Source organism: Asparagus officinalis, chromosome 5 (genome assembly GCF_001876935.1).
Source record: "Asparagus officinalis chromosome 5, Aspof.V1, whole genome shotgun sequence".
In the NCBI taxonomy this organism is placed as follows: Eukaryota; Viridiplantae; Streptophyta; class Magnoliopsida; order Asparagales; family Asparagaceae; genus Asparagus; species Asparagus officinalis.
In genome coordinates, this window is record NC_033798.1 from 129,063,156 (window position 1) to 129,084,986 (window position 21,831).

The 21,831-nt window shown below is 37.0% G+C and overlaps 4 protein-coding genes across 4 annotated transcripts in view; all 4 read right to left on the reverse strand.

The window, feature by feature from the left end:
- The window catches only part of LOC109842607 (uncharacterized protein slp1-like), a gene marked incomplete at its 5' end in the record, with an annotated part of 20,219 nt that extends 18,460 nt beyond the window's left edge, over window positions 1-1,759 (reverse strand). Inside the window, 2 exons of the mRNA XM_020411462.1 lie at window positions 724-809; window positions 914-1,759. Coding sequence (XP_020267051.1) covers window positions 724-809; window positions 914-1,759 — 932 coding nt within the window. The remainder of the gene's footprint in view (window positions 1-723; window positions 810-913) is intronic.
- On the reverse strand, window positions 1,761-6,460 carry LOC109842609. The gene is made up of 3 exons (XM_020411463.1): window positions 6,234-6,460; window positions 2,911-3,104; window positions 1,761-2,149 (listed from the first exon to the last, which is right to left on the reverse strand). The coding sequence occupies exons 2-3, from the start codon at window positions 3,080-3,082 to the stop codon at window positions 1,761-1,763; spliced, it is 561 nt and encodes a 186-aa protein (XP_020267052.1). The 5' UTR covers window positions 3,083-3,104; window positions 6,234-6,460.
- Window positions 8,681-11,688, reverse strand: LOC109842610. Its single transcript, XM_020411464.1, has 4 exons — window positions 11,618-11,688; window positions 11,413-11,497; window positions 9,983-10,486; window positions 8,681-9,882 (listed from the first exon to the last, which is right to left on the reverse strand). The coding sequence occupies exons 1-4, from the start codon at window positions 11,686-11,688 to the stop codon at window positions 9,625-9,627; spliced, it is 918 nt and encodes a 305-aa protein (XP_020267053.1). The 3' UTR covers window positions 8,681-9,624.
- LOC109841313 (protein ALP1-like) lies at window positions 11,760-14,681 on the reverse strand. Its single transcript, XM_020410242.1, has 4 exons — window positions 14,432-14,681; window positions 12,845-13,348; window positions 12,513-12,744; window positions 11,760-12,427 (listed from the first exon to the last, which is right to left on the reverse strand). Exons 2-4 carry the CDS (start codon window positions 13,343-13,345, stop codon window positions 11,916-11,918), a joined length of 1,245 nt encoding a protein of 414 aa, XP_020265831.1. The 5' UTR covers window positions 13,346-13,348; window positions 14,432-14,681; the 3' UTR covers window positions 11,760-11,915.

Here is a 21,831-nt window from a genome sequence, read left to right on the forward strand (position 1 = left end):
TTTAGCTATATACAAACCCTAAAATCGAAACAGGGTAGGAATCCAAATTCAGCCCAGTAACCCGCTTATCAGTCGACCGATGCTTCCCATCGGTCGACCGATAGGTCTCCATCAATCGACCGATAGGTGAGATCGGTCGACTGACTAGAGCGCTTGTTTCTGACCCTGTAGTGTGCACGTTTATCGGTCGACTAATATTGTTCATCAGTCAACCAACCAGAGCCAGTTTGCCAGTTTTGTTTGCCAGTTTTGTTATTTCCTGATTTTCGTCGTTTTCCATTCACCGTTTCTATTCTCAAGCTACTATGAGAATCATCTATCCTCAAACTCCCATGAGGATCGCTAAGTTCCCGAAACAGAGAAGATGCACTCGTTTACTAAGTAGAGCACCGAGGATATGTTTCACCAAGAGCTGGTACTGACATCCATATAATTATAATCAAGTGCACTGTAGAAAGTACATGCTTGAATAAAACTACAGATATTGCCAAAAGCTTATCATCTACCAAAACTTGAAGCACCAAGTTGACATGGCCAATAAATACATGATTACAACAGAAGGTTTTAGTAGTAAAATTCTTCAAGGTACTCCAGAGTCCAGGGTTTTATCGACGATGGAAAGTTTATTCTCTTCACAGTTATAAAGCCCGTAAATTCTGAAATCTATCTGATAAAAGGAACACAAGTCACGCTTGAACAAGAAAGAGCAGAAAGAAACGAAACCTGATCATTATATTGTCTTTGGTCAATTGCTCCAACTGTAAGGAAAATAAGGATTTCCACGAGTGGAGTTCTTCAATTTCTTTAACCTAAATTAAGCAAAGAAGTGAAAAAGATGAGATATTGCCTACAAGGATAGCCAAATACTGAAGAGAAAAGAAGCATAATCTAATAGAACAGAGATTTTTCTTACAAAGATGTTCTTGTTGTCCTGAAGATTCTTTATTTCTAATCTGATATTTTCCAAGACTATATCCTTATTAGACATATCAGTATCAAAATCACTCAAGATATGTGCATATCTGTTATTCAGTTCCTCCAGGTACCTCTCCAAAACAGAGAAATTCAAGTCAAGAGACTGCACCTTCTGCAGCAGTATCTTCAGAACAGCGTCCCCAGGCATTCTTCCAACCTGTGGTGATCTGATCTCTAAAACCGGATCAGACACGATAGTCTTTTGAATCTCCTTTTTTGACTTTGAGCTTTCATGTGGAAGTTCGTTATTGACCTCCGTAAAAGAATCCTGATAGATATCATCTCCATTACTAGGTTCTTGTAGCAGCTTCCTCCCGTTGCTTTGTTCTATTGTTTCTGACCGTTTGGTCTCAACTGAGATTAGATCCTCAAGCATCCTTTCGACAGCATCCACTCCATATACCTCAACGACACTCAATGTACAATAGAATTCTGAACCATAATGACTCACCATATTCAGTTTCAGGTATCTTGCCCACTTAGGCTCAGAAAGAGAGAACCTTTGTGCATGCTTCACATTTTGAGCCGTGAAATTCCCAAGTTTAACCCAACTATTTGTTGGATAAATTAAACTGCTGTATAGTTCAAAATCTTTTAAGTTGGAAGAGTAGTGTTCGAAGTTCCCAATCTCAATTGTATCCACTAAAGTTTCCTCTGAAAGTTCTACAATGACATACTTATCCTCTACTGAGCATGGATTGCGAAGATACTTGTCCTCGTCTTTATCTAAGATGCCAGAAGCACCCTTAGCCTCCTTGTTTGAATCTAGAACCTTAGCACCTTTCTTACAATCGATGAACAACAGTACTTGTTTGGCTGGATAGAGGCTTTTCTATAACAGCAATTGTTTTGCTTTTAAACTCATCAAGACCCCGAGGAGCAACACGAGATAACTTTTCACTCTTCATAGGAGTTTCGCTTTCCTGAATGGAACTTGAATCAAATATTTCTTTAGCTGCTTCAGCCTTTACAAAAGTCAATGAACTTCCTTTACCATTTTCTGAAGCAAACATTGCAGTACTATGGCCAAAAATCTTCCCTTCTGGAATAGTATTCTGAACAGTGTGATCAGGAATCATGCAGGATAGTGTGGAAGTCTCTCTAGAGTCAGATGAGTTAATTGGATTTGGTTGAGTTTCATGGCAAGATTCACCACCCCCAGCTTCAGTTTCATCTGTGCACATCATGAACAAAATGTGTCAGGATAACCATAACAAAAAGCAGAAAGAAGGGACGAAAGGAGAAAATAAGACAAAAATAAAAACAACTAAATACACTATCAACACCTAAAATCTACTTTTCTTATCCATCTTCTGCAATCTTCTCGACACACTATCACTTTAGTGCATATCCAAGTTTTCGACTGAAAACTGTATGCAATAAAAACTTACCATGAATTAAGTAAAATCACCAAAAAAGATTAACCATTAAAAATTGGATAGAAGACATTTAAATATAACCGAGTTATCTATGTCAAACAAAAAAAAAGTGTGATATGAAAATTAACAGCCCAGTGTCAATTAGCAAAGAAAACAAAAACAAGAATCCTAATCAAATAACCGTACCTTCTGCTGCTCGCACAATTTGCAAGTATGTGCTGCAGCATGAATAGAAACATAATTACACAGTGAAAGCGATAAAGAGAAGCATTCTAGAATCTATTCTCTCAGATACTTAGATAATGGAGATTATCCAACAATGAAAAGGAAATAGTCCAGTAGAAAGATATCAAGAACTCTAACTTCAGTAATCTATTCGACGTATTACCATCTGTTATGGATTTGCACTGGAAAGGAAAGGATAGGGAAACAGAGAAAGGGAGGTTGAGCTGATAACTTCAGCTGCCATTTTGTTTTGTTTTGTTTTGTTTTTTTTAATGTAAAACCAATAGGCTTAAATTAAATCAGAAAAACTAATGCCCGTGAAAGAGAGTACCTTTGAAGTCATGGGCATGGCTGGTCAAGAAGTTCAGAAGAAAGATGAATGCCCACAAAAATAAAACAAGAGACAGAGAAATTTTGTATGTCAGATGTTTTCTACAGCAACTTCCTTTCTTCTCTAATGCAGTAGCTCTTCCTTGCAGAAGAGCTCCCCGTGACCCCTGCATTGCTCATTAATTCAACTCACATCTGCATAGCGCAGACCCATTAATCAGTTATGAGAAATAAACAAATAAGCAGATAAATAAATATGTCTAAACAATGGAGAAATAAATCAAAATTAATAACTTTTTCAAGAAGCTGACGCGCTGATCTGTAATGTATAACTTAGTGATGGTTGCTATGCTGTTTCAATTCAATGTCCGCTGGAAACTTTTCGTTGTTGCTGCTAAGCATAGAATCTTATTACAAGGCTGGCTGGCTGGCTGGCTGTTTGAGCTAAACAAGCTGAACAAGCTCAATTTTAGGATGTTCATGTTCGTTCAATTATTTTCATGAGCTTAAATTTTTTTTCAAGCTTGGTTCATTTAGGTAATCAAACGAGCCCGAGCAAGCTCTCAACAAGCTTGAGCTGAGACTTGAGCTTCTCTAGCCCCACATGCGTTCCAGTCAAATCGTACAAATATGATTACAAAGGTGTAGAAATAATAAAAAGCATTGAATCTTTTACAACTGAAAAATTAAAACTTAAGGAAATAATGACACTCGCAGCAGTCTTGGGATCTGTAACCAAACATATATTTGTTTTTCTTGCAACTTAACAATAAGGACAAATTTTAGCCTCAAGAATAGCAACCTCTCATTTTATTGACAGGTATATACATGTTACTAAAATTTCATATTCGATGTGCATATAGTTTATAAATCTCCAGTGATGTCAATAGCAAAAGAACCACATAGAACTTTAAAATGAGAAATATAGTAGAAAATTGACAAGGTATTTCTATCTGTTAGGTATAGGTTTTTATCCAGCATGAATTTATCCAGAATGAGTTGGTCTGACCAGATTGAAACTAAAATTAATATGAAGCTAACTTAAACAAACTAATTCAAACCCAAATCCAACTCATTTACCTTTTGGACAATCTCGAAGCCAACCCTTTACGAGCCAGTAATGCGTCAAGCTTGAACATGAGGCAAATCGAGTCTAGTTTTGCTCAAGCTTGTTCATTTTTTTAGTGAAACTTTGTATTTTATTCAAGCACGAGCTGAATGAGTCTACTTATCAAGCCGAGTATCGATCCAACTTGCAAACCTACAAATAATCTTACAAAGTATTAACTATGTATAAATAGGTGAATTTTCAAGTTCATTATTTTGATTTAACGCGAAAAATTTATTTGTAGTTTCCTTAACTATTTTCCATAGTAGAACTAATCGGGTTGGGTTGCACCTGAAATGCTAACTCCATAAGACCAAAACATACCATAGCTTGAAATATAATGCTGTTCTTTTTAACCAGAAACTAATTATTGTACTAGACTTGTTATTAAATTTAACCATTAGAGTTTGAATCAATTACAAACCCAATTAAATTGATTGGAGCCTGAGAACGAATTTCAATCTCAGTTATAAAGTCTTAACAAGAAAGCCAGGGTTAAACCCGAGCCACCTCTAGCCTATACTGGCTATTACTGAGCTAAGCTTAAACATGAACAACAAAGAGTGACTATATTCAAGCTTGTTCATTTATCTCAAAGATTTAAAGTTTGGTTCTTTTAGGCTATTGAACAAGCTTGGACAAGCTTTGTATCAAGCAAAGGCTCAAGCTTTTCTAGTCTATTAGCATCTCCATATATAATTATAATATATCTCCGCTATATAGTGAAAACTTCCCGGATAGTTGTGATGACATGGATCAACATCATGTTCACCTGGCATTCCCTATCAAATCTTAACCATCCATTTAAAAGAATTAATCGTGCAGTTTTATCTATAAAATCCTAGCCATTCATTTTGAATTACCTTATAATTTAGTCATCTCATATAAGGTGATTTCAGTGTGCGCCTAACAAACTCAATTGGAAGTGTAACTACAATTAGGTACTTGCTTAGTATTCTTAAAAGGATGAGGATGATTAAAATATCTATTAATAGCAAAAATACTTGCACACTCATTTGAAATGTACATTTCTCAATGTTTTTCGCATGGTTAGCTTAAACATTTCATCTGATGGACGTGAATGGCAAGTGCCGGTGTCAACTATATACATATATGCATAACCACGGTCCTAAAGACTCCTTACAGTTTTTCGGCTACAACTTGCTGCCAATATATAAATGCAACATCAACTCAAACATGAAATGTGCTACATACGGTTGTAACGCCACTAACAACATCACTCAAGTTGTTGTAAGCCCAACGATGTAGTTTCAAAAAGGGTTGATTACAAAAAAAAAAAAAAAACTGAACTTTGGTGAGTTGCAATAAACCCCCTCAGCTTTTTTATTACACTAAAACCTCCTTGAACTTTAGAGGCTATTGCACATAACCCGCTAAACATTTTTGTTCTACAAAGTTCACATGGAAATTTCTCATTTAATCTCCAAATCAGCATCACTGATTGCAACATCTCATGTGGCAAGCATGTGCCAAAAAAGATGAAAATAATCCCTTAGTCCCAAAAAACTACCTATTTTCCTTCTTAATAAAAGGGTATTTTTTGGGGGACTAAGAACAAATTTTTCGTCATCTTTTTTGTCATGGTCATCTTTTTTGTCATGGGCTTACCCGATGACACGTTAGAGATTAATGGTGTTAGTATGGGGATCAAAATATAAATTTTCAGGTAAAATTTAGTGCAATAAAAAAGTTCTTTGGGGGTTATGAGAAATAACTCCTAAAGTTTGGGGGATTTAGTGGAATAAAAAAAAGTAGAGGGGGTTTATTCACTTTATTGCAACCCCGCAACAGTTCCGGGAGTCTGTAATTAACCCGTTTCAAGAACCTAGAAACCTGTATAATGACATAACTCATGTAGTCATGTCGTTCAACATCAACTGAACTTAAATCCGAGCAAGAAGCGAGGGGCTGGGCAGCGAACTGAATAGAACATCAACATGTTTGCGCTATCCTTCGGTTTGATTGCCCGAACTAAAACAATTTATTCTAATTTTGATACAAATCGTGAATGCAAGTAGTAAATTCAATCAAACTCAAAACATAATAATAAGTAATAATAATAATAAGTTCTGAGGAGCGGTTAATTGTCAACGAACACAGAAGGAAAACAAAAATTGTGCGTCAGACTGCAAACGGAGAACCTGCAACGGATCAGATGACATCGATTAAATTGAGAAGGAAGAGGAACTTGTTACCGAGGAGATTTTGAAGAAATCCTTTGAGATTTCCGAAGACTCGCTTGAGATCCGATGATCTCGCGAAGGTCGGGAAAGGGGATCGCTAGGGTTTCATGGAGGTGGAATGGATTCTTTTGAGATCGAGCGCAGATCGCAAGGGGTTTCCAAAGTTTCGAGGGACCCGATGGGATCGGGATCGAGATCGAGATCGAGAGAGAGGAAAAGGACAAATTTTCAAAACCACCCTATTTGCACATTTAATGCCAAAAAACAACCCCTTTCAACTTTATTTGCAAAAACCGACCTGGTTTCAGCCCTGGCGCTGAAACCAGGTCGGTTTTTGTAAATAAAGTTCCCAAACTTCACGGGACTTGAAGTCCCGTGAAGTTTAGCAGTCATTTTGTTAGGCTGCTAAACTTCACGGGACTTCAAGTCCCGTGAAGTTTCGAAGTTAATAAAATCTTCACGGGACTTCAAGTCCCGTGAAGCTGAAATAGTTATTCTCACATGTCTGTGCGTTGGTACTGGGCTTTCACCAACAAATAATACCCATGATCAAAAGACTGTGAAACTAACGTCAATTAGTCAAGATTAATCGTAAAAATCAAATTTTAGGATCTGGGTTTGGCTCAAAATCGAGGAGGCTGATGGGGTTGGAGATGGAGGGGAGTTGGGTGAGGAGTTGAGCTTGTTGGTATTGATTTGGGTTGATGATGGGATGTAGTAATCCCTGCCTCCTTCTTCTAGAACTCTCTGAAGGAGCTCGTTCTCCATTATTTGGACCCAAATCGAGGAGGCTGATGGGGTTGGAGATGGAGGGAAGTTGGGTGAGGAGTTGAGCTTCTTGGTATTGATTTGGGTTGATGATGGGATGTAGTAATCCCTGCCTCCTTCTTCTCCATTATTTGGGCCTAAAATTCTTAACTTTGGTGTTCTGAGGTTTCCATTTGTCCGTGCGAAGCTGAAATAGAATTTGCCTGTGAGTTACAGACTTCACGAGAGTTGAACTCCCGTGAAGTTTGTTCAGGCAGTAAAACTTCACGTGAGTTCAACTCCCGTGAAGTTTGTTTAAGAAATTAAACGAAGTTTAAAAATCTGCTAAACTTCACGGGAGTTCAACTCCCGTGAAGTTTCAAATTTTTTTTTTAAAAACCGACCTGGTTTCAGCGCTGAGGCTGAAACCAGGTCGGTTTCTCTAAATAAAATAGAAACGGGTCGTTTTTTGCAATTAAATCATGAAAAGGGTTGGTTTTGAAAATTTGTCCGAGAGGAAAATAATGTGCGAAACGCAAAAGAGGGTTGAAACTGTTATTAAATCTTGCAATACGCACCGTCACTAGTGGAAAAGTGCTAAAAAACGGTTTGAAAAGGGTTATAAGTGAAGTTCGACTCTTTTTTATGTGCCTGATTTAATTAACAAAGGAAATAATAAATATTTTCTTTATTAATTTAAATATAAATATAAATACCAACCCTTTGCCTCCGAGTTAAAAATACCAGATGAGGTTTTTGCCTGGGAAATGTGAAATTTTACATAGAGATTAGAGCATCTCCAACAGCTTCCCCAAAAATTTCTCCAAAATGGAGAAACAAAAGTCATATTCTCCAAATTATTTTTGCTCCAACTCCAACAGCTTCCCCATTTTGAAAAATCGCATTTATTACAATAATAAAGCTCTCCCCAAAAATTTGGAGAATGCTGCAGATTTGGGGAAGGCTCCCTATTTTTTCTCCTCCTTCCCTATTTTGGGGAATGAGATGAGGAATCTGTTGGACCAAAAAAAAGCTCTATATTCTCCAAATTTGAGTATTTCAAGAAGATGGGGAAGCTGTTGGAGATGCTCTTAAGAATGCAATTTAAATGGTTAAATCATCAAAGTCCAACAATAAATTCGAGAAATATAACTTAGAAGTTAGCGTTATTGGAAATGTCATCCGGATGCAGCTCGGATATGATGCTTACAATATTCATATTCGCTTACCCATCTCGGATACAGATGCAGATATATCTCGGTAAAGAAAATTTATAACCATATCCGCTAAAATCGGATACGATTACGGATATACATGCGAATATATAAACGGATACAGATATGAGAAAACTAGATATTATTGAGAAAAACATAGTTTATGTGATGCAAAAGAGTTCGTTAATATATCTATTATAAATGAAAACTTAAGATTAGACACATTGATCATCAAAATTAACTGTAAATCCATAATCTAAGAATCGAAACTATCGTAAGAGTATGACTAATATGTATTCGGATATTTCGGATATGGATACGGATACAAATATTTCACTACAAAATCATATTCATAACCATATCCTATCGGTTATAGATTTTAATAACCATATTCGTATCCTAACGGATACGGTTACGGATATTTTCTCGGATGCGGATACGGTTTAGCACCCGTAAGTACTCATATTTCTTAAGATAAACTCACATGCTAAGGGCCCGTTTGGATAATAGAAGTATTGGAAGTAAGAAATAGATTAGGGAAGTAACTTCCAAAACTATGAAGTAGGAAGTAGCGGAAATAGTATTTTTTTTGTTTGTTTTATTTATTTTTAGAAGTAATGGAAGTAGAACTTCTTCCTCTTCATTTACTTTTTTTGTTTGGATAATATTTGGAAATATTACTAGGAAGTAATTAATACATGTTGTTTCTATTTTATTCTTGTTTGGATTGTCATTGAAATTGAAATAGAAATAGAAATGAAAGTATTATAACACACCACATGCCTCAAGCATTGCTGTGCTTAAAAGTTAGAACGCTCACATCACGAGTTGAAGAAAAAGAAAACGATGGAGGAATGGATAAAGCACAGACACATACACAAACTAAACAAATGGAAAAGGAAACAACGTATATTCTTTCTGGTTTTTCAGGTCATTTATATAGGCATGGTAATATTTGTGACTAATTTTCCAAACTGCAGTTGTTAGCGTGGGGGCAGCATTATTCCTATTTCAGCAACTAGGTGGTATAAATGATGTGGTATATTACACTACATCAATATTTTTCCTTACTAGAAGCTCTCCCAATAGAGCAACGGTATCATCGCGCTTATACCATAGTAGAAGCATTTCATTCTGATATTTTTTTAATGGGTTTATTTAGTTTATCTATTCAGAGAATTATCAAAGAAATATTTTCCTTTTCTCTTGCAGGTAGAATGAACACAGAAGCTTTTGTGCAATGGATCGAAACTCTACAGCACCAGCTGAGTTTCCGGGAGAGTATTCTTATGATATATTGCCAAACTCAAGGGGTAAGAGAATGCTTTGGTAACCAATGTGACAGTATCATCCAAGAACTCGAGGTCCTTAAGCAGAGTACTCTAAGTGCTCCAACAAGAAGAGATCACCAAGTACCACCAATCCTTGATTGAAGTTGTATCTCAAAGGACGAAGTACATTTTAGTACCTTTTATCAAACGCAATCCCTTTGGAGGAGGCATAGATAATGCATCCCTCAAAACTGTAAAGTCATTAGCGGACCCTTCCCATCCAGCCATGACATAACAAAATAGCTTATTAGGTGTAACAACTCCAAGCACATTTTGTGTGGGACCATCTTTACGACCATGAAATCGAGCAACTATATTATCAGGGACAGACGCAGCAATGTGTGTTCCATCAATCATACCAATACAGTTCTGACCATTTAAACAAATGAAACATATAAATCCACCATTTTATATTACATATTACCTTAAGAAGTATAGATATAAATGATTGAAAAATAATCCACTTTACCTCAAACCAAGGGTACCAAGTTGATCTACAACGAATCTCATCGGATACCTCACCACTCGCTTGCTTCATTAGTAATGGTCTCAGTTTTAATATTGCCACGAGGACTTCATTGAAGTACCTACTAATAGTTTCGCCTGAACGTACGAAGTTTATACCAACAACCCTATTTTTTGCATTATGCCCTACTATGTGTAAAAACATAGCAACTTGCTCCTCGATGGAAACATATATGGTATCTTTAAGAAGTCTAGACTTTCGTAACATGCGAACAAGGTTAAAAAATGGACCTCTATCCATTCTTAAGTAGTCATATGTAAATGTTCTGCCGCCATAGAACAACCGGTAGATATAAGCATTTCTCAATGAATCTCTCAACTCGGTTGGTTCCCTAGGAGTTACTTCTCTTTTATTCTCAAACAACATAAAGTAAGCACACACTATACACGCCACATATGCAGCAAAGCAACTTAGTGTAGCATCTCTAGCTTTTGAAGGTTCCATATTCTACATAAAACAAATAAAACAATGTTATAAAATCAAAAAAGTCAGCGCATATGGTTATTATAAAAATTCGCCAATTTATTTCTCACTTCAACAAAAATAAATATGATTCTCACATCCTAGTTACACTGGCATAGAACTCTTTGTAGTCAAGTTAAAGCCTATTGAGAAGGTCCCGATTTGCTTTTGGAAGCAAGAGAAGACTTTGCCTACCTTAATAATTTGATTCTTCTTACTATTTGCTTTATAATAGTATGACTATATTAAGCCGCTGTTGTCTTTAACTGGTGGAATGCTTTTAAAAGGATGCAAATGAGAAAATGGATGCCTGTTACAATGTCAGTATGTTGGAGTTTTTTATGTGAAAGCAATCGTAGCATTTGCTTTCCGAACCTGATGAAGGCGAGCTCAGCAAGCCCGATATGGCTTGTAGAGAATTGGGATTCTTCCAGGTATATGAGACGTGTGGTATAGTCCTCAGTACATGCGAGGCTTTGACCACTTGTTACTTCTAATCTCTCTAATCCTAAATGAAGTTATCTCCTTGCTATATGTTTCTGTATTATATAAGTGTACGTTCCACACATGTAACTATAAGAGAATAGAGGATATCTCGGTAACACCTCAAATTTCAAATGATCTGTCTGAAACTTGCATGACATCCAAATGGCAGATACAAATAACAAAAAGATAACTATGTTTTTGAAAGTGATAATAAAAAGGAGGTAATATGTGTCCTATAGTACAGGGGACAGATATGTGATTAGTCCTAGCGTTTATGCTTCCAAATTCGACCTTGCTCTTCCATAAATCAAATAGTACGCTGACAACATGAAGATTTACACAAGACAAAACCCATTGCTAAAAGCTATCAATAAGTCTTGATAATGTCAATTCAACATTGTAGCTAATCAATCATGGAATATCACCAGAGGTGCTTCAAAAACTGAAGATTGTTGTATCCAAATTTTTTGAACTTCCATTTGAGCAGAAGAAGAAATATTCGATGGCAACCTATTCGATGACATTCAAGGGTACGGGCAACTATATGTAGTTTCTGAACAACAAAAGCTAGGTTAGGCAGATGTATTTGCTCTGCTAATATATCCTATGAAGTTCTGAAATATGAGTTACTGGCACTCGGAACTGAATTCATTTGTGTAAGTCCTTTTCTCTCTTAAGTCAAGACAAAAACCAGACACCATTGTCATTGCAAAAAACATCTCCGAGTTCACGAGTAAAACTATAAAATTAGACATACATATATTGAAGCTCATCATAAAAAAGAATATATCAATAAAGAAATGTCATAGATACACAAAATTTGGTTTCCAATAAGCTTGATAATAGGAAAAACAAAAAAACAAACTTGTTCGCTTAATGATCTAGCATATATTGGTGGTATCAATTAAAACAATACAAAACACAAATACTAATCACCTAATCCAATTTCCACCTCATTCCCTTCCTTATATCGAGCGCAATATTCTATCCACATAGACTTTGCTATTTCATCTCTTTTCTTTAACCAAATAGCTTGTGCTTCTTTCTGTTCCCTTTTGCTTAAATTGAGCATGCTAACGTCAGATTCTTCATTAGCAATTTCACTCTCTCTTTCATCAAAAACTACATCTTCTGTTATGTAACGATCATCTGGATCAACTATCATTATATAATTATGTAGAATGCAACATGCAATAACAATCTTGACCTGTGTTTGAAATGGAAAATCAGGCCTACATGTTAGAATTTTAAAACGATTTTTCAAAATTCCAAATGCGCTCTCTATCTTTGATCGAAGTGATGAGTGACGAAGATTAAAAAGCTCTCGATGGTTCAATGGTTCTCTACCGTCTTGCTCTTTAAGATGGTAGCGCACGCCACGATAAGGTGCAATAAAACCGGGCATTGTCGTATATCCAGCATCGCAGAGATAATATTTATCTACAATATTAACATGAAACCAAATTATTAACAAATCCTTTTAAACTAATAAAATAGTTTATTAGTTTAGTTCACATTTTATTACCTTTTATCAAACGCAATCCCTTTGGAGGAGGCATAGATAATGCATCCCTCAAAACTGTAAAGTCATTAGCGGACCCTTCCCATCCAGCCATGACATAACAAAATAGCTTATTAGGTGTAACAACTCCAAGCACATTTTGTGTGGGACCATCTTTACGACCATGAAATCGAGCAACTATATTATCAGGGACAGACGCAGCAATGTGTGTTCCATCAATCATACCAATACAGTTCTGACCATTTAAACAAATGAAACATATAAATCCACCATTTTATATTACATATTACCTTAAGAAGTATAGATATAAATGATTGAAAAATAATCCACATTACCTCAAACCAAGGGTACCAAGTTGATCTACAACGAATCTCATCGGATACCTCACCACTCGCTTGCTTCATTAGTAATGGTCTTAGTTTTAATATTGCCACGAGGACTGCATTGAAGTACCTACTAATAGTTTCGCCTGAACGTACGAAGTTTATACCAACAACCCTATTTTTTGCATTATGCCCTACTATGTGTAAAAACATAGCAACTTGCTCCTCGATGGAAACATATATGGTATCTTTAAGAAGTCTAGACTTTCGTAACATGCGAACAAGGTTAAAAAATGGACCTCTATCCATTCTTAAGTAGTCATATGTAAATGTTCTGCCGCCATAGAACAACCGGTAGATATAAGCATTTCTCAATGAATCTCTCAACTCGGTTGGTTCCCTAGGAGTTACTTCTCTTTTATTCTCAAACAACATAAAGTAAGCACACACTATACACACCACATATGCAGCAAAGCAACTTAGTGTAGCATCTCTAGCTTTTGAAGGTTCCATATTCTACATAAAACAAATAAAACAATGTTATAAAATTTAAAAAATTAGCGCACGTGGTTATTATAAAAATTCGCCAATTTATTTCTCACATCAACAAAAAATTAGCTTGTGGTTGTTCCCTTGTGGTCAAGTAGTCAAGGGTTGTAATTACCATTAACCTTTCTTTAGCTCTGTAGAAACCTTGTCAAAACCCTTTTATAGAATACTCCTTACCCTCCAGTAATTTGGGTGCTGCTAGCTAGGTTTTTATTAATGTTATGCAGCTGAAGTGATATAGCCAACAGAGTCATGTATTAGTTTTATGCGAAATCATAGGTTTCCAAGTCCTGTAAATATGATATAGAACATTCTTTTCCATGAAAGTAATAACGTTTCAAGATGTCTTTGGTGGGATGGCATGGCTTTCTACATGTGCAATGCTTGAGGACTCCCTGGGAGATTTTTTGCGGCTGAAAATTTCAGAGGCAGTGCAAAAATGTATAGACTTCACATGTGCATTGTATTTTTTTTCTTTTTTGGGTTTAATGTAGTTTCTTGTGTACATATGTATTTTATGTCTAGTTATAATTTCTTTGTTTTCATATGTATTATTTTGCAAGGATCCTGCGAGGTCTAAGTTTTGCACATTTAGATCCTGCGTGATCTCTGACTTTATTAAAAGGTAGGTGTAACAGCTACTCAAGTTGTAATAATTGTATTTTCACAATGTAAATAAACTTCAACTTTACCCATCCATGTCTCCGCCTGGCACTAATTCATTTTATGTGAATGGTTCTGTGAACCATTTATCCTTTCTGACAATATCATTCTACATTTTCTTCACTATAATATTAGCATAAGTGAGAGTTTCTTGAAAAGCATGCTATTTGTTGAAACATTGCTAAAATTGATGAGTATAAATCTGTATTTAGCAATCGTTTGTGATTATAAACAGAGAAAAAGGGAAATCATTGGGGGAAGCCAAGAGGACCACCAAGAAAAAGGGAAATCAGTGAAAGGGAAATCATTGCTAAAATACATCCACCAAGATCTCTTCTTTTTGTGCAAAAGATGTAATTTAATTACAATAAAAGATCAAAATCTAACCTTTACATACCTTTTGGGGGAAGCCAAGAGGAAGAAGATGAAGAAGGAAGGACGTTTTTTGCTGGGAAGTCGGCGGGAGCTAGAATTACCGCCAGCTTGAGGAAACCCTTTCACGCGGGAGCTAAAATTAGGAAGTCGGTGAAGAATCGGTTGAATATAGGAGAAGAATCGGTTAGGTTGAGAGGAAGAATGAGCTGTGTGAAGATAGGAGAAGAATCTGGAGTTAGAAAAAATATTTCGGGAATCATTTTTTCCGTGGACCCCACCCTAAAAATCACTTCCGCCGTATTTCATAGCATTGGAGGTCAGAAAAATATTAAGAAAATAGAGATGCCAGCTAGATGACACGTCAGCTTTTAAGGAAGTAGCGGAAGTAGCTTTTACGGAGAAACAAACAACATTTTTAATATGGAAGTAACAAAAATAGGCTCTACTTCCTCTACTTCTGCTACTTCATAGTTACTTCAGTATAAACAAACAGGCCCTAAATACAAAAATGCTAAGAATCCATCGTGAAGGTATAAATCGTGCTAAAACATAACATCATTAAATAAAAAATACAATTTTAGATCAAGTTTTGACTAACTTTTGTATTAGAATGTCTGTAACAGGTCTGCTTTTGTCATAAAAAGATTACTTTCGCATCAGTAACTGAAAAAACAAAAAAGAACAGATTACGACCGTTCATTAATTGAAAACATTCACATCTTTTAATGGCAAAGTGAATAGTTTCCCCCACTTGTCTGAAGCCCGACCAGCCTGTTCAAGATAACATTAGCGGGGCCAATTCATTATATATATATATATATATATTATATATTATATAATATATGTTATTAAAATTTTATATAATATTATAATATATAATTTATAGTATTCCAAATCCCAAAATATTGATGAAACAAACAAAATATTACAAGTTTTAGCATTCCAAATCCCAAAATATTGTTGAAGCAAACACAACCCCCTTTATGGATTTCAAATCCTAAAAGCCACATCATTTATGGATTTCAAATCCCATTTTGAAATCCCAAAAAAAAAAAATCAAAACAAACACCCCCTTATCGTGTACAACGTCGGCTAACTGGGCCCGTTCCAGAACCTTTTTAAATATTTACGCGCTTTTATTTTCTGCGCATAGCTTCACATCTTTTGGGTTTTTAGATCTCAACCCCTTACATTATGAGTAATCTGTCCAAGGCCCTTACTTTTTCATATTTTGATATTAGCCCACCAAACAGCTATGATATGTTGATATGAGCCCCTACGGTTCGGTCCATATTTTGATATTAGCCCCTCAAATAGCCATGATGTGTTGATATGAGCCCCTCATATCAACACATCATAGCAACTTGAGAGGCCAATCAAAATATGGAGATTTAAGGGTTGAATACAAATTACCTTCAATGTAAGGGGCTAATATCTAAAAAAGCCCAAACAATTTTTCTTTCCACAGTATCACATCATTCTGATGCTAGACCATCATCTCTAAAAACACGCTCCCCCGTAGTGTTGGGCGCGGGCCGAGTCGACCCGCAGGGCTAACCCAGCCCACCTTAACATGGGTTATGACCCCGCCCGGCCCGTAGTGGGCCGGGTTCGACCCGGCCCGTGTCATACGCGGGTCACGAATCGACCTGGGTCCAGCTCCAAACTCGGGACGAGAGAAATTGGCCCGGCCCACTTTGACCAGGCCCACCGTCAACCCGGCTCGCCCCACAACTACCATGTTCTATCTACGGTGACTAGAGATATATTAACTCCCCATGCTTCCACAGTCGCAACAGAAAATGCTCTTTTAACAGGCGGGAGAATCCTTTCCGAATGGAGAACATAACTTACAACAACAAACATGGAGGTGTGTGTGCTTAAAGGACTGGATCGATGCATAAGAACGATTACAAGGACAATAAATAAGACATTGAAGAATTTGACAAATATAACTTGGTGTAATTCGACTCTTTGAATATTAATTGTTAACATTTTTTCCTTTTTTCCTCTTATAGTTGTAATTTAAATTTAAACTAAAGAAAAGTTATTAATTTCTCATGCACGTAGGTCTTCCATCGAAGTCCGAACCACGTATATTTTTGTATTTGTGATGTTTTATCTTTGTACAATGTGTCCCCCTGTGTCTGTATGTATGTATATTATTTTATATAAAAAGTAAAATAAGAAACAATTTAAAATTTATTTAATATTTACAAATATATAGTTAATATAGTTTATAAACTAAAAATAAAAAAATTAAAAAACTCAGGGGCTGACACGACCCATGGATCGTGAGACCCTACCCGGTCTTAAACCCAATGGGCCGAGTCACGGGCCTGAACCGGCCCATCCCATGCCCATCCCTGCTCCCCCGCTTCCCCTTCCTTCACCATCAACAGCTCTCTTCATTTGTAGAGCTGGTGATTAGCGACTTCGAGCATCTAATTTAGGTTTTTTTTTTTTTTTGATTTGTCTCCTCTATCGGTTATTTAAACTCCAAAGTTTTTGATTCTGTTTTAACGTTTCCTCTTGATTTCCAGTGGAAGATCAGAGCTCAAATATGGCTTTTAATTATGCTTCGAGGTTGTGGAGGCAGCGAATTAGGGTTTGGTTCTCTCTCCTGTTCAAATTCGGCCATTCTATCGAGCAATTTCAACATCCAGTTTGCGATTGAAGCGAATCGCTGGATACTATAGTCAATCCATGACTAGGGTTTCACGATCGTGTCTACTTTCAAGTAAAAAAAAAAAGGGTCTGCTGTTGTCTTGATATCTTCCTAAGATGCTGCAGTGAGTTTTACTGCCCCTTTACTATTTTAGAGTTTGCAGGGTTCTGCGTGCTGATTTTTTCTGTTTCAATATTTAGCAAATGTGTCTCAAGGAGAGGGGGTGGAAAATGGCAGATTAACATGCTAATTCTGAGATTGATAAGCTGTCTGTCAGGAGCTGGAATTGAGGATCATCAGTCAGGTGGGTCAAGAGCAGCAGGGGATGAGAATTTAGAAGTTGAAGATGGAACCTGAGAGTTGCAGTTGGAAATTGGAAAGCGATTGGACTGATATGCAAGAGTTTGGACTGATACGCAAAGATTGGGGACTATTATGCAAGACTTTCAAAGTTCCAGAACTTGAAATAAATGCAAGTAGTGGCTGTATGCTGTTTTTCCATTGTTTGATGTCTTTTTTGCTGTTTGCTGTTTTTTCTGTTATTACAGTTGTGCACAAGTACTGTTGGTGCACGAAAGCAAACTTCTCAATTGAATTTGTATAAATTGGAAGATGTAAAAAGAAAAAGAAGATGAATAATAACAGGTTTTCTTCTTCTTCCAGTTACAACTATCTCTCTTTTCTTCCTCTCTCAATTCTCTCTTAAATCTATCTTCAATCTCTGTCAATTTCCTCTCAAGCTTCTTCAAAAATCTCAGCAATGGTCAGGGATGGACTCAGGAAGATGAATCGGAGTTCGCGAGCCTCACAATTGGTATCAGAGCAACAAGAAGCTGAGGCTAGTGCTGGGGAACTTCAAGCCTTCTCATTTCAAAAAACTTACCCCTGAAGATATATAGAAAAGGAGTCAAAACTTATGTTTTACCTGTGATGAGAAATGGCATAGGGGACATCAATGCAAGGGAAAACAATTATTTGTCTTGGAAGGAATCATGGAAGGTAATATGGAAAGAAATGAGGGTGACTCTGAGGAGGAAGGGGAAGATCAGGGGGCAATTGAGCTAGCTGAAAGTTTGGTGAAAGGAGCTCCATCAATATCCGTGCAAGCCCTTAGTGGAATTACTGCTTCCCATACAATTAGGGTGGTGAGTTACTACAAAAACCAAGCTGTTAGCATCCTAATAGACTCTGGGTCAACTCATAATTTCATCAATGCAAAATTAGTTAAGAAGCTGGGAATAACAGTGTCATAATCCAATAGTTTTGATGTATTAGTGGCCAGTGGTGAACTAATTAAAGGAGAAGGAGTATGCCAGGAAGTACCCTTAGATTGCCAAGGGGTGAAAATTCAAGTTAACTTGTTAGTCATGCCCATGGGGGTAGTCAGGTTGTACTGGGAGCTGATTGGATGAGAACCTTGAAGGATATAACTTCAAATTTTAATAAACTTCAGGTTACATTCATGAATGGTGGGGTCAAAAATACATTACAGGGAATACTTCCAGGTGAACTACAGTTGGTTGATGGGAAGACAATTGCCAAATCAGTCAGAGAACAGGAACAAGGATTTTTAATTCAACTATGCAGTGTAGGTTTACAAGAGTGCACTACAGGGAATGCAATTGAAGGAATACCTACAGATATACAAGAATTGATACATGAGTTTGAGGTTGTGTTTCAAGAACTACCTCATCTTCCTCCTAAGAGGGATGTAGACCACAAAATTCCTTTAGAAGAGGGAACAAAACCAATTTGTACCAGACCCTATAGACATGCACATTTTTTGAAGGATGAAATTGAAAAACAGGTGGAGGAGATGCTCAAAAAAGGCATTATTAGGGCCAGCAATAGTCCTTATTCTTCACCAGTGGTTATGGTAAAAAAATCTGATGGTAGTTGGAGGATGTGCGTAGATTACAGGTCCCTCAACCAAGCTACAATCAAAGACAAATTTCTCATTCCTGTCATAGATGAACTGTTGGATGAACTGCATAGGACAAAATTCTTCACCAAGCTTGATTTAAAATCTGGTTATCACCAGATCAGGATGCATGAGCCAGACATTCCTAAGACTGCTTTTAGAACACATAATGGTCATTTTGAGTTTATGGTTATGCCATTTGGACTTACTAATGCCCCTTTTACTTTTCAGGCTCTTATGAATGCTATTTTCAAAGATTTATTGAGGAAGTCCATCTTGGTTTTCTTTGATGACATATTGGTATACAGCAAAGAGTGGCGTGATCATTTACTCCATCTGAAACAGATATTCCAGATTATGAGGAGACACCAGCTGGTGGCAAAAATGTCCAAGTGCAGTTTTGGACAAAAACAAGTGGAGTATCTAGGACATGTTGTGTCACAAGAGGGAGTGGGTGTTGATCCTAATAAAATCAAAGCTATCATTGATTGGCCATTGCCAAAAATATTGAAAGCATTGAGGGGTTTTCTGGGCTTAGCAGGATATTATAAAAAATTTATCAAGGGATTTGGAGCAATAGCACAACCATTGACACAACTTTTGAAGAAGGGGGCTTTCACTTGGCATTCAAGTGCTGAAGAAGCCTTTGAAGCTTTGAAGATTGCTTTAACTAATCCTCCAGTTTTGGCCATGCCAAACTTCAACCTGACATTTATGATAGAGTGTGATGCATCTGGGTCAGGCATTGGAGCTGTGTTAATGCAAAATGACAGGCCTATAGTTTACTTCAGTTTTGCTCTAAAGGGAAGGAATGTCACTCTATCAACATATGAGAAAGAGCTTTTGGCACTCATTCTGTCAACAAGGAGATGGCAACAATATCTGTTGGGGAGAAAATTTATAATTAGGACTGACTATCAAAGTCTCAAGTATTTGTTGGAGCAAAGGATTCACACAGGTATCTAGAATAAGTGGCTTGCAAAGCTACATGGTTATGACTATAGGGTGGAGTATAAACCAGGTAGGTTGAACATGGCTGTTGATGGATTGTCTAGGATTTATGATGGTGAGGAAGGGGTCTAAGCACAATCCATTGAAAGCTCAGCACTCACCACTATTACCAGTGATTGGTTAGAGGAGATAAAGCACATGTGTTCCACTAATGATTTCTGTAAGGAGCTTGATGCAAAGCTACAACAAGGCCAATTGGACACTGAAAAATATCACAGGAAAGGGGGAATTTACTACTATAAGGGAAAATTTTTGATTAGTCCTCATGATCAACACATTAAATCCTCCTTATTAAGAGAGCATCATGACACTCCTACTGCAGGACACTCTGGAATCACTAGAACCTTACAGAGGCTGAGAAGGGCTTTCTACTGGAAGGGAATGAAAAGGGATGTCCAGGGGCATGTTCAAGCTTGTGACATTTGTCAAAGAGCTAAGGGAGAAAACATAGCATCACCAGAGCTCCTGCAACCTCTACCTATTCCAGATTATATTTGGGAAAACTTATCCATGGATTTCATTACTCATTTACCAAAAAGTGGAGATAAAAGTGCTATTTTTGTGGTGGTTGACAGGTTATCCAAGTATGCACATTTTTCTCACTTCCACATTCATACACTGCTCAATTAGTAGCTCAAGTGTTCTTTGAAGGGGTTTTCAAACTGCATGGCATGTCTAAATCTATTGTCAGTAATAGGGACCCTTTGTTTACAAGCTACTTTTGGAGAGAGTTGTTTAAGTTACAGGGAAGTCAGTTGAAATTCAGTTCTGCTTATCATCCTCAAACGGATGGGCAAACTAAAATTATAAACAAGACGTTGGAGGGCTATTTGAGATGTTTTTGTTGCCACAAGCCTAAGGAGTGGAGTAAATGGCTACCTCTTGTTGAGTTTTGGTTTAATACAACCTGGAAGATATCGACACATACTTCTCCTTTTGAGGCCGTTTATGGGAGACCACCCCCTTCTTTGCTTAGTTATGTGCCTAGAAGTTGTAAGGTTGAAACAGTGGATCGTTTATGGGAGACCACCCCCTTCTTTGCTTAGTTATGTGCCTAGAAGTTGTAAGGTTGAAACAGTGGATGAGGTTCTCTTTTCTAGAGACATAGCCGTTATGTGCCTAGAAGTTGTAAGGTTGAAACAGTGGATGAGGTTCTCTTTTCTAGAGACATAGCCTTACAATTTATGAAAGATAGTTTGAAGAAGACAGCTGAACAAATGAAGAAATTTACAGACACACATCGGAGCTATCGGAGTTTTAGTGTGGGTGATTGGGTTTTTCTCAAGCTTCAGCCTTACATGCAGATCAGTGTATCTTCTTGCAAACCTCACAAGCTTTATACCAAATATTATGGTCCTTACCAGATTTTAGAAAAAATTGGTGAAGTGACTTCCAAATTAGATCTCTCTGAACAGGCTAAGATCCATTCTGTATTTCATGTCTCTCAACTTAAAAAGAAGATGGGTGCTGATATTGCTCTTCAAAGTGATTTTCCCAGCTATGTGACTGAAATCATTGATGAACCTGAGGCAATTCTAAACAGGAGATCAGTCATAAAAGGAAATCATTTGGTTTCTGAAGTCTTAATCAAATGGAAGCAGAGGCCTTCAGTAGATTCTACCTGGGAACCCTATTAGGATCTGGTTAAGAGGTTTCCCTCATTTGACCTTGAGGCAAGGTCAAATTTAAGTGGGGAGAATTTGTCAGGAGCTGGAATTGAGGATCATCAGTCAGGTGGGTCAAGAGCAGCAGGGGATGAGAATTTAGAAGTTGAAGATGGAACCTGAGAGTTGCAGTTGGAAATTGGAAAGT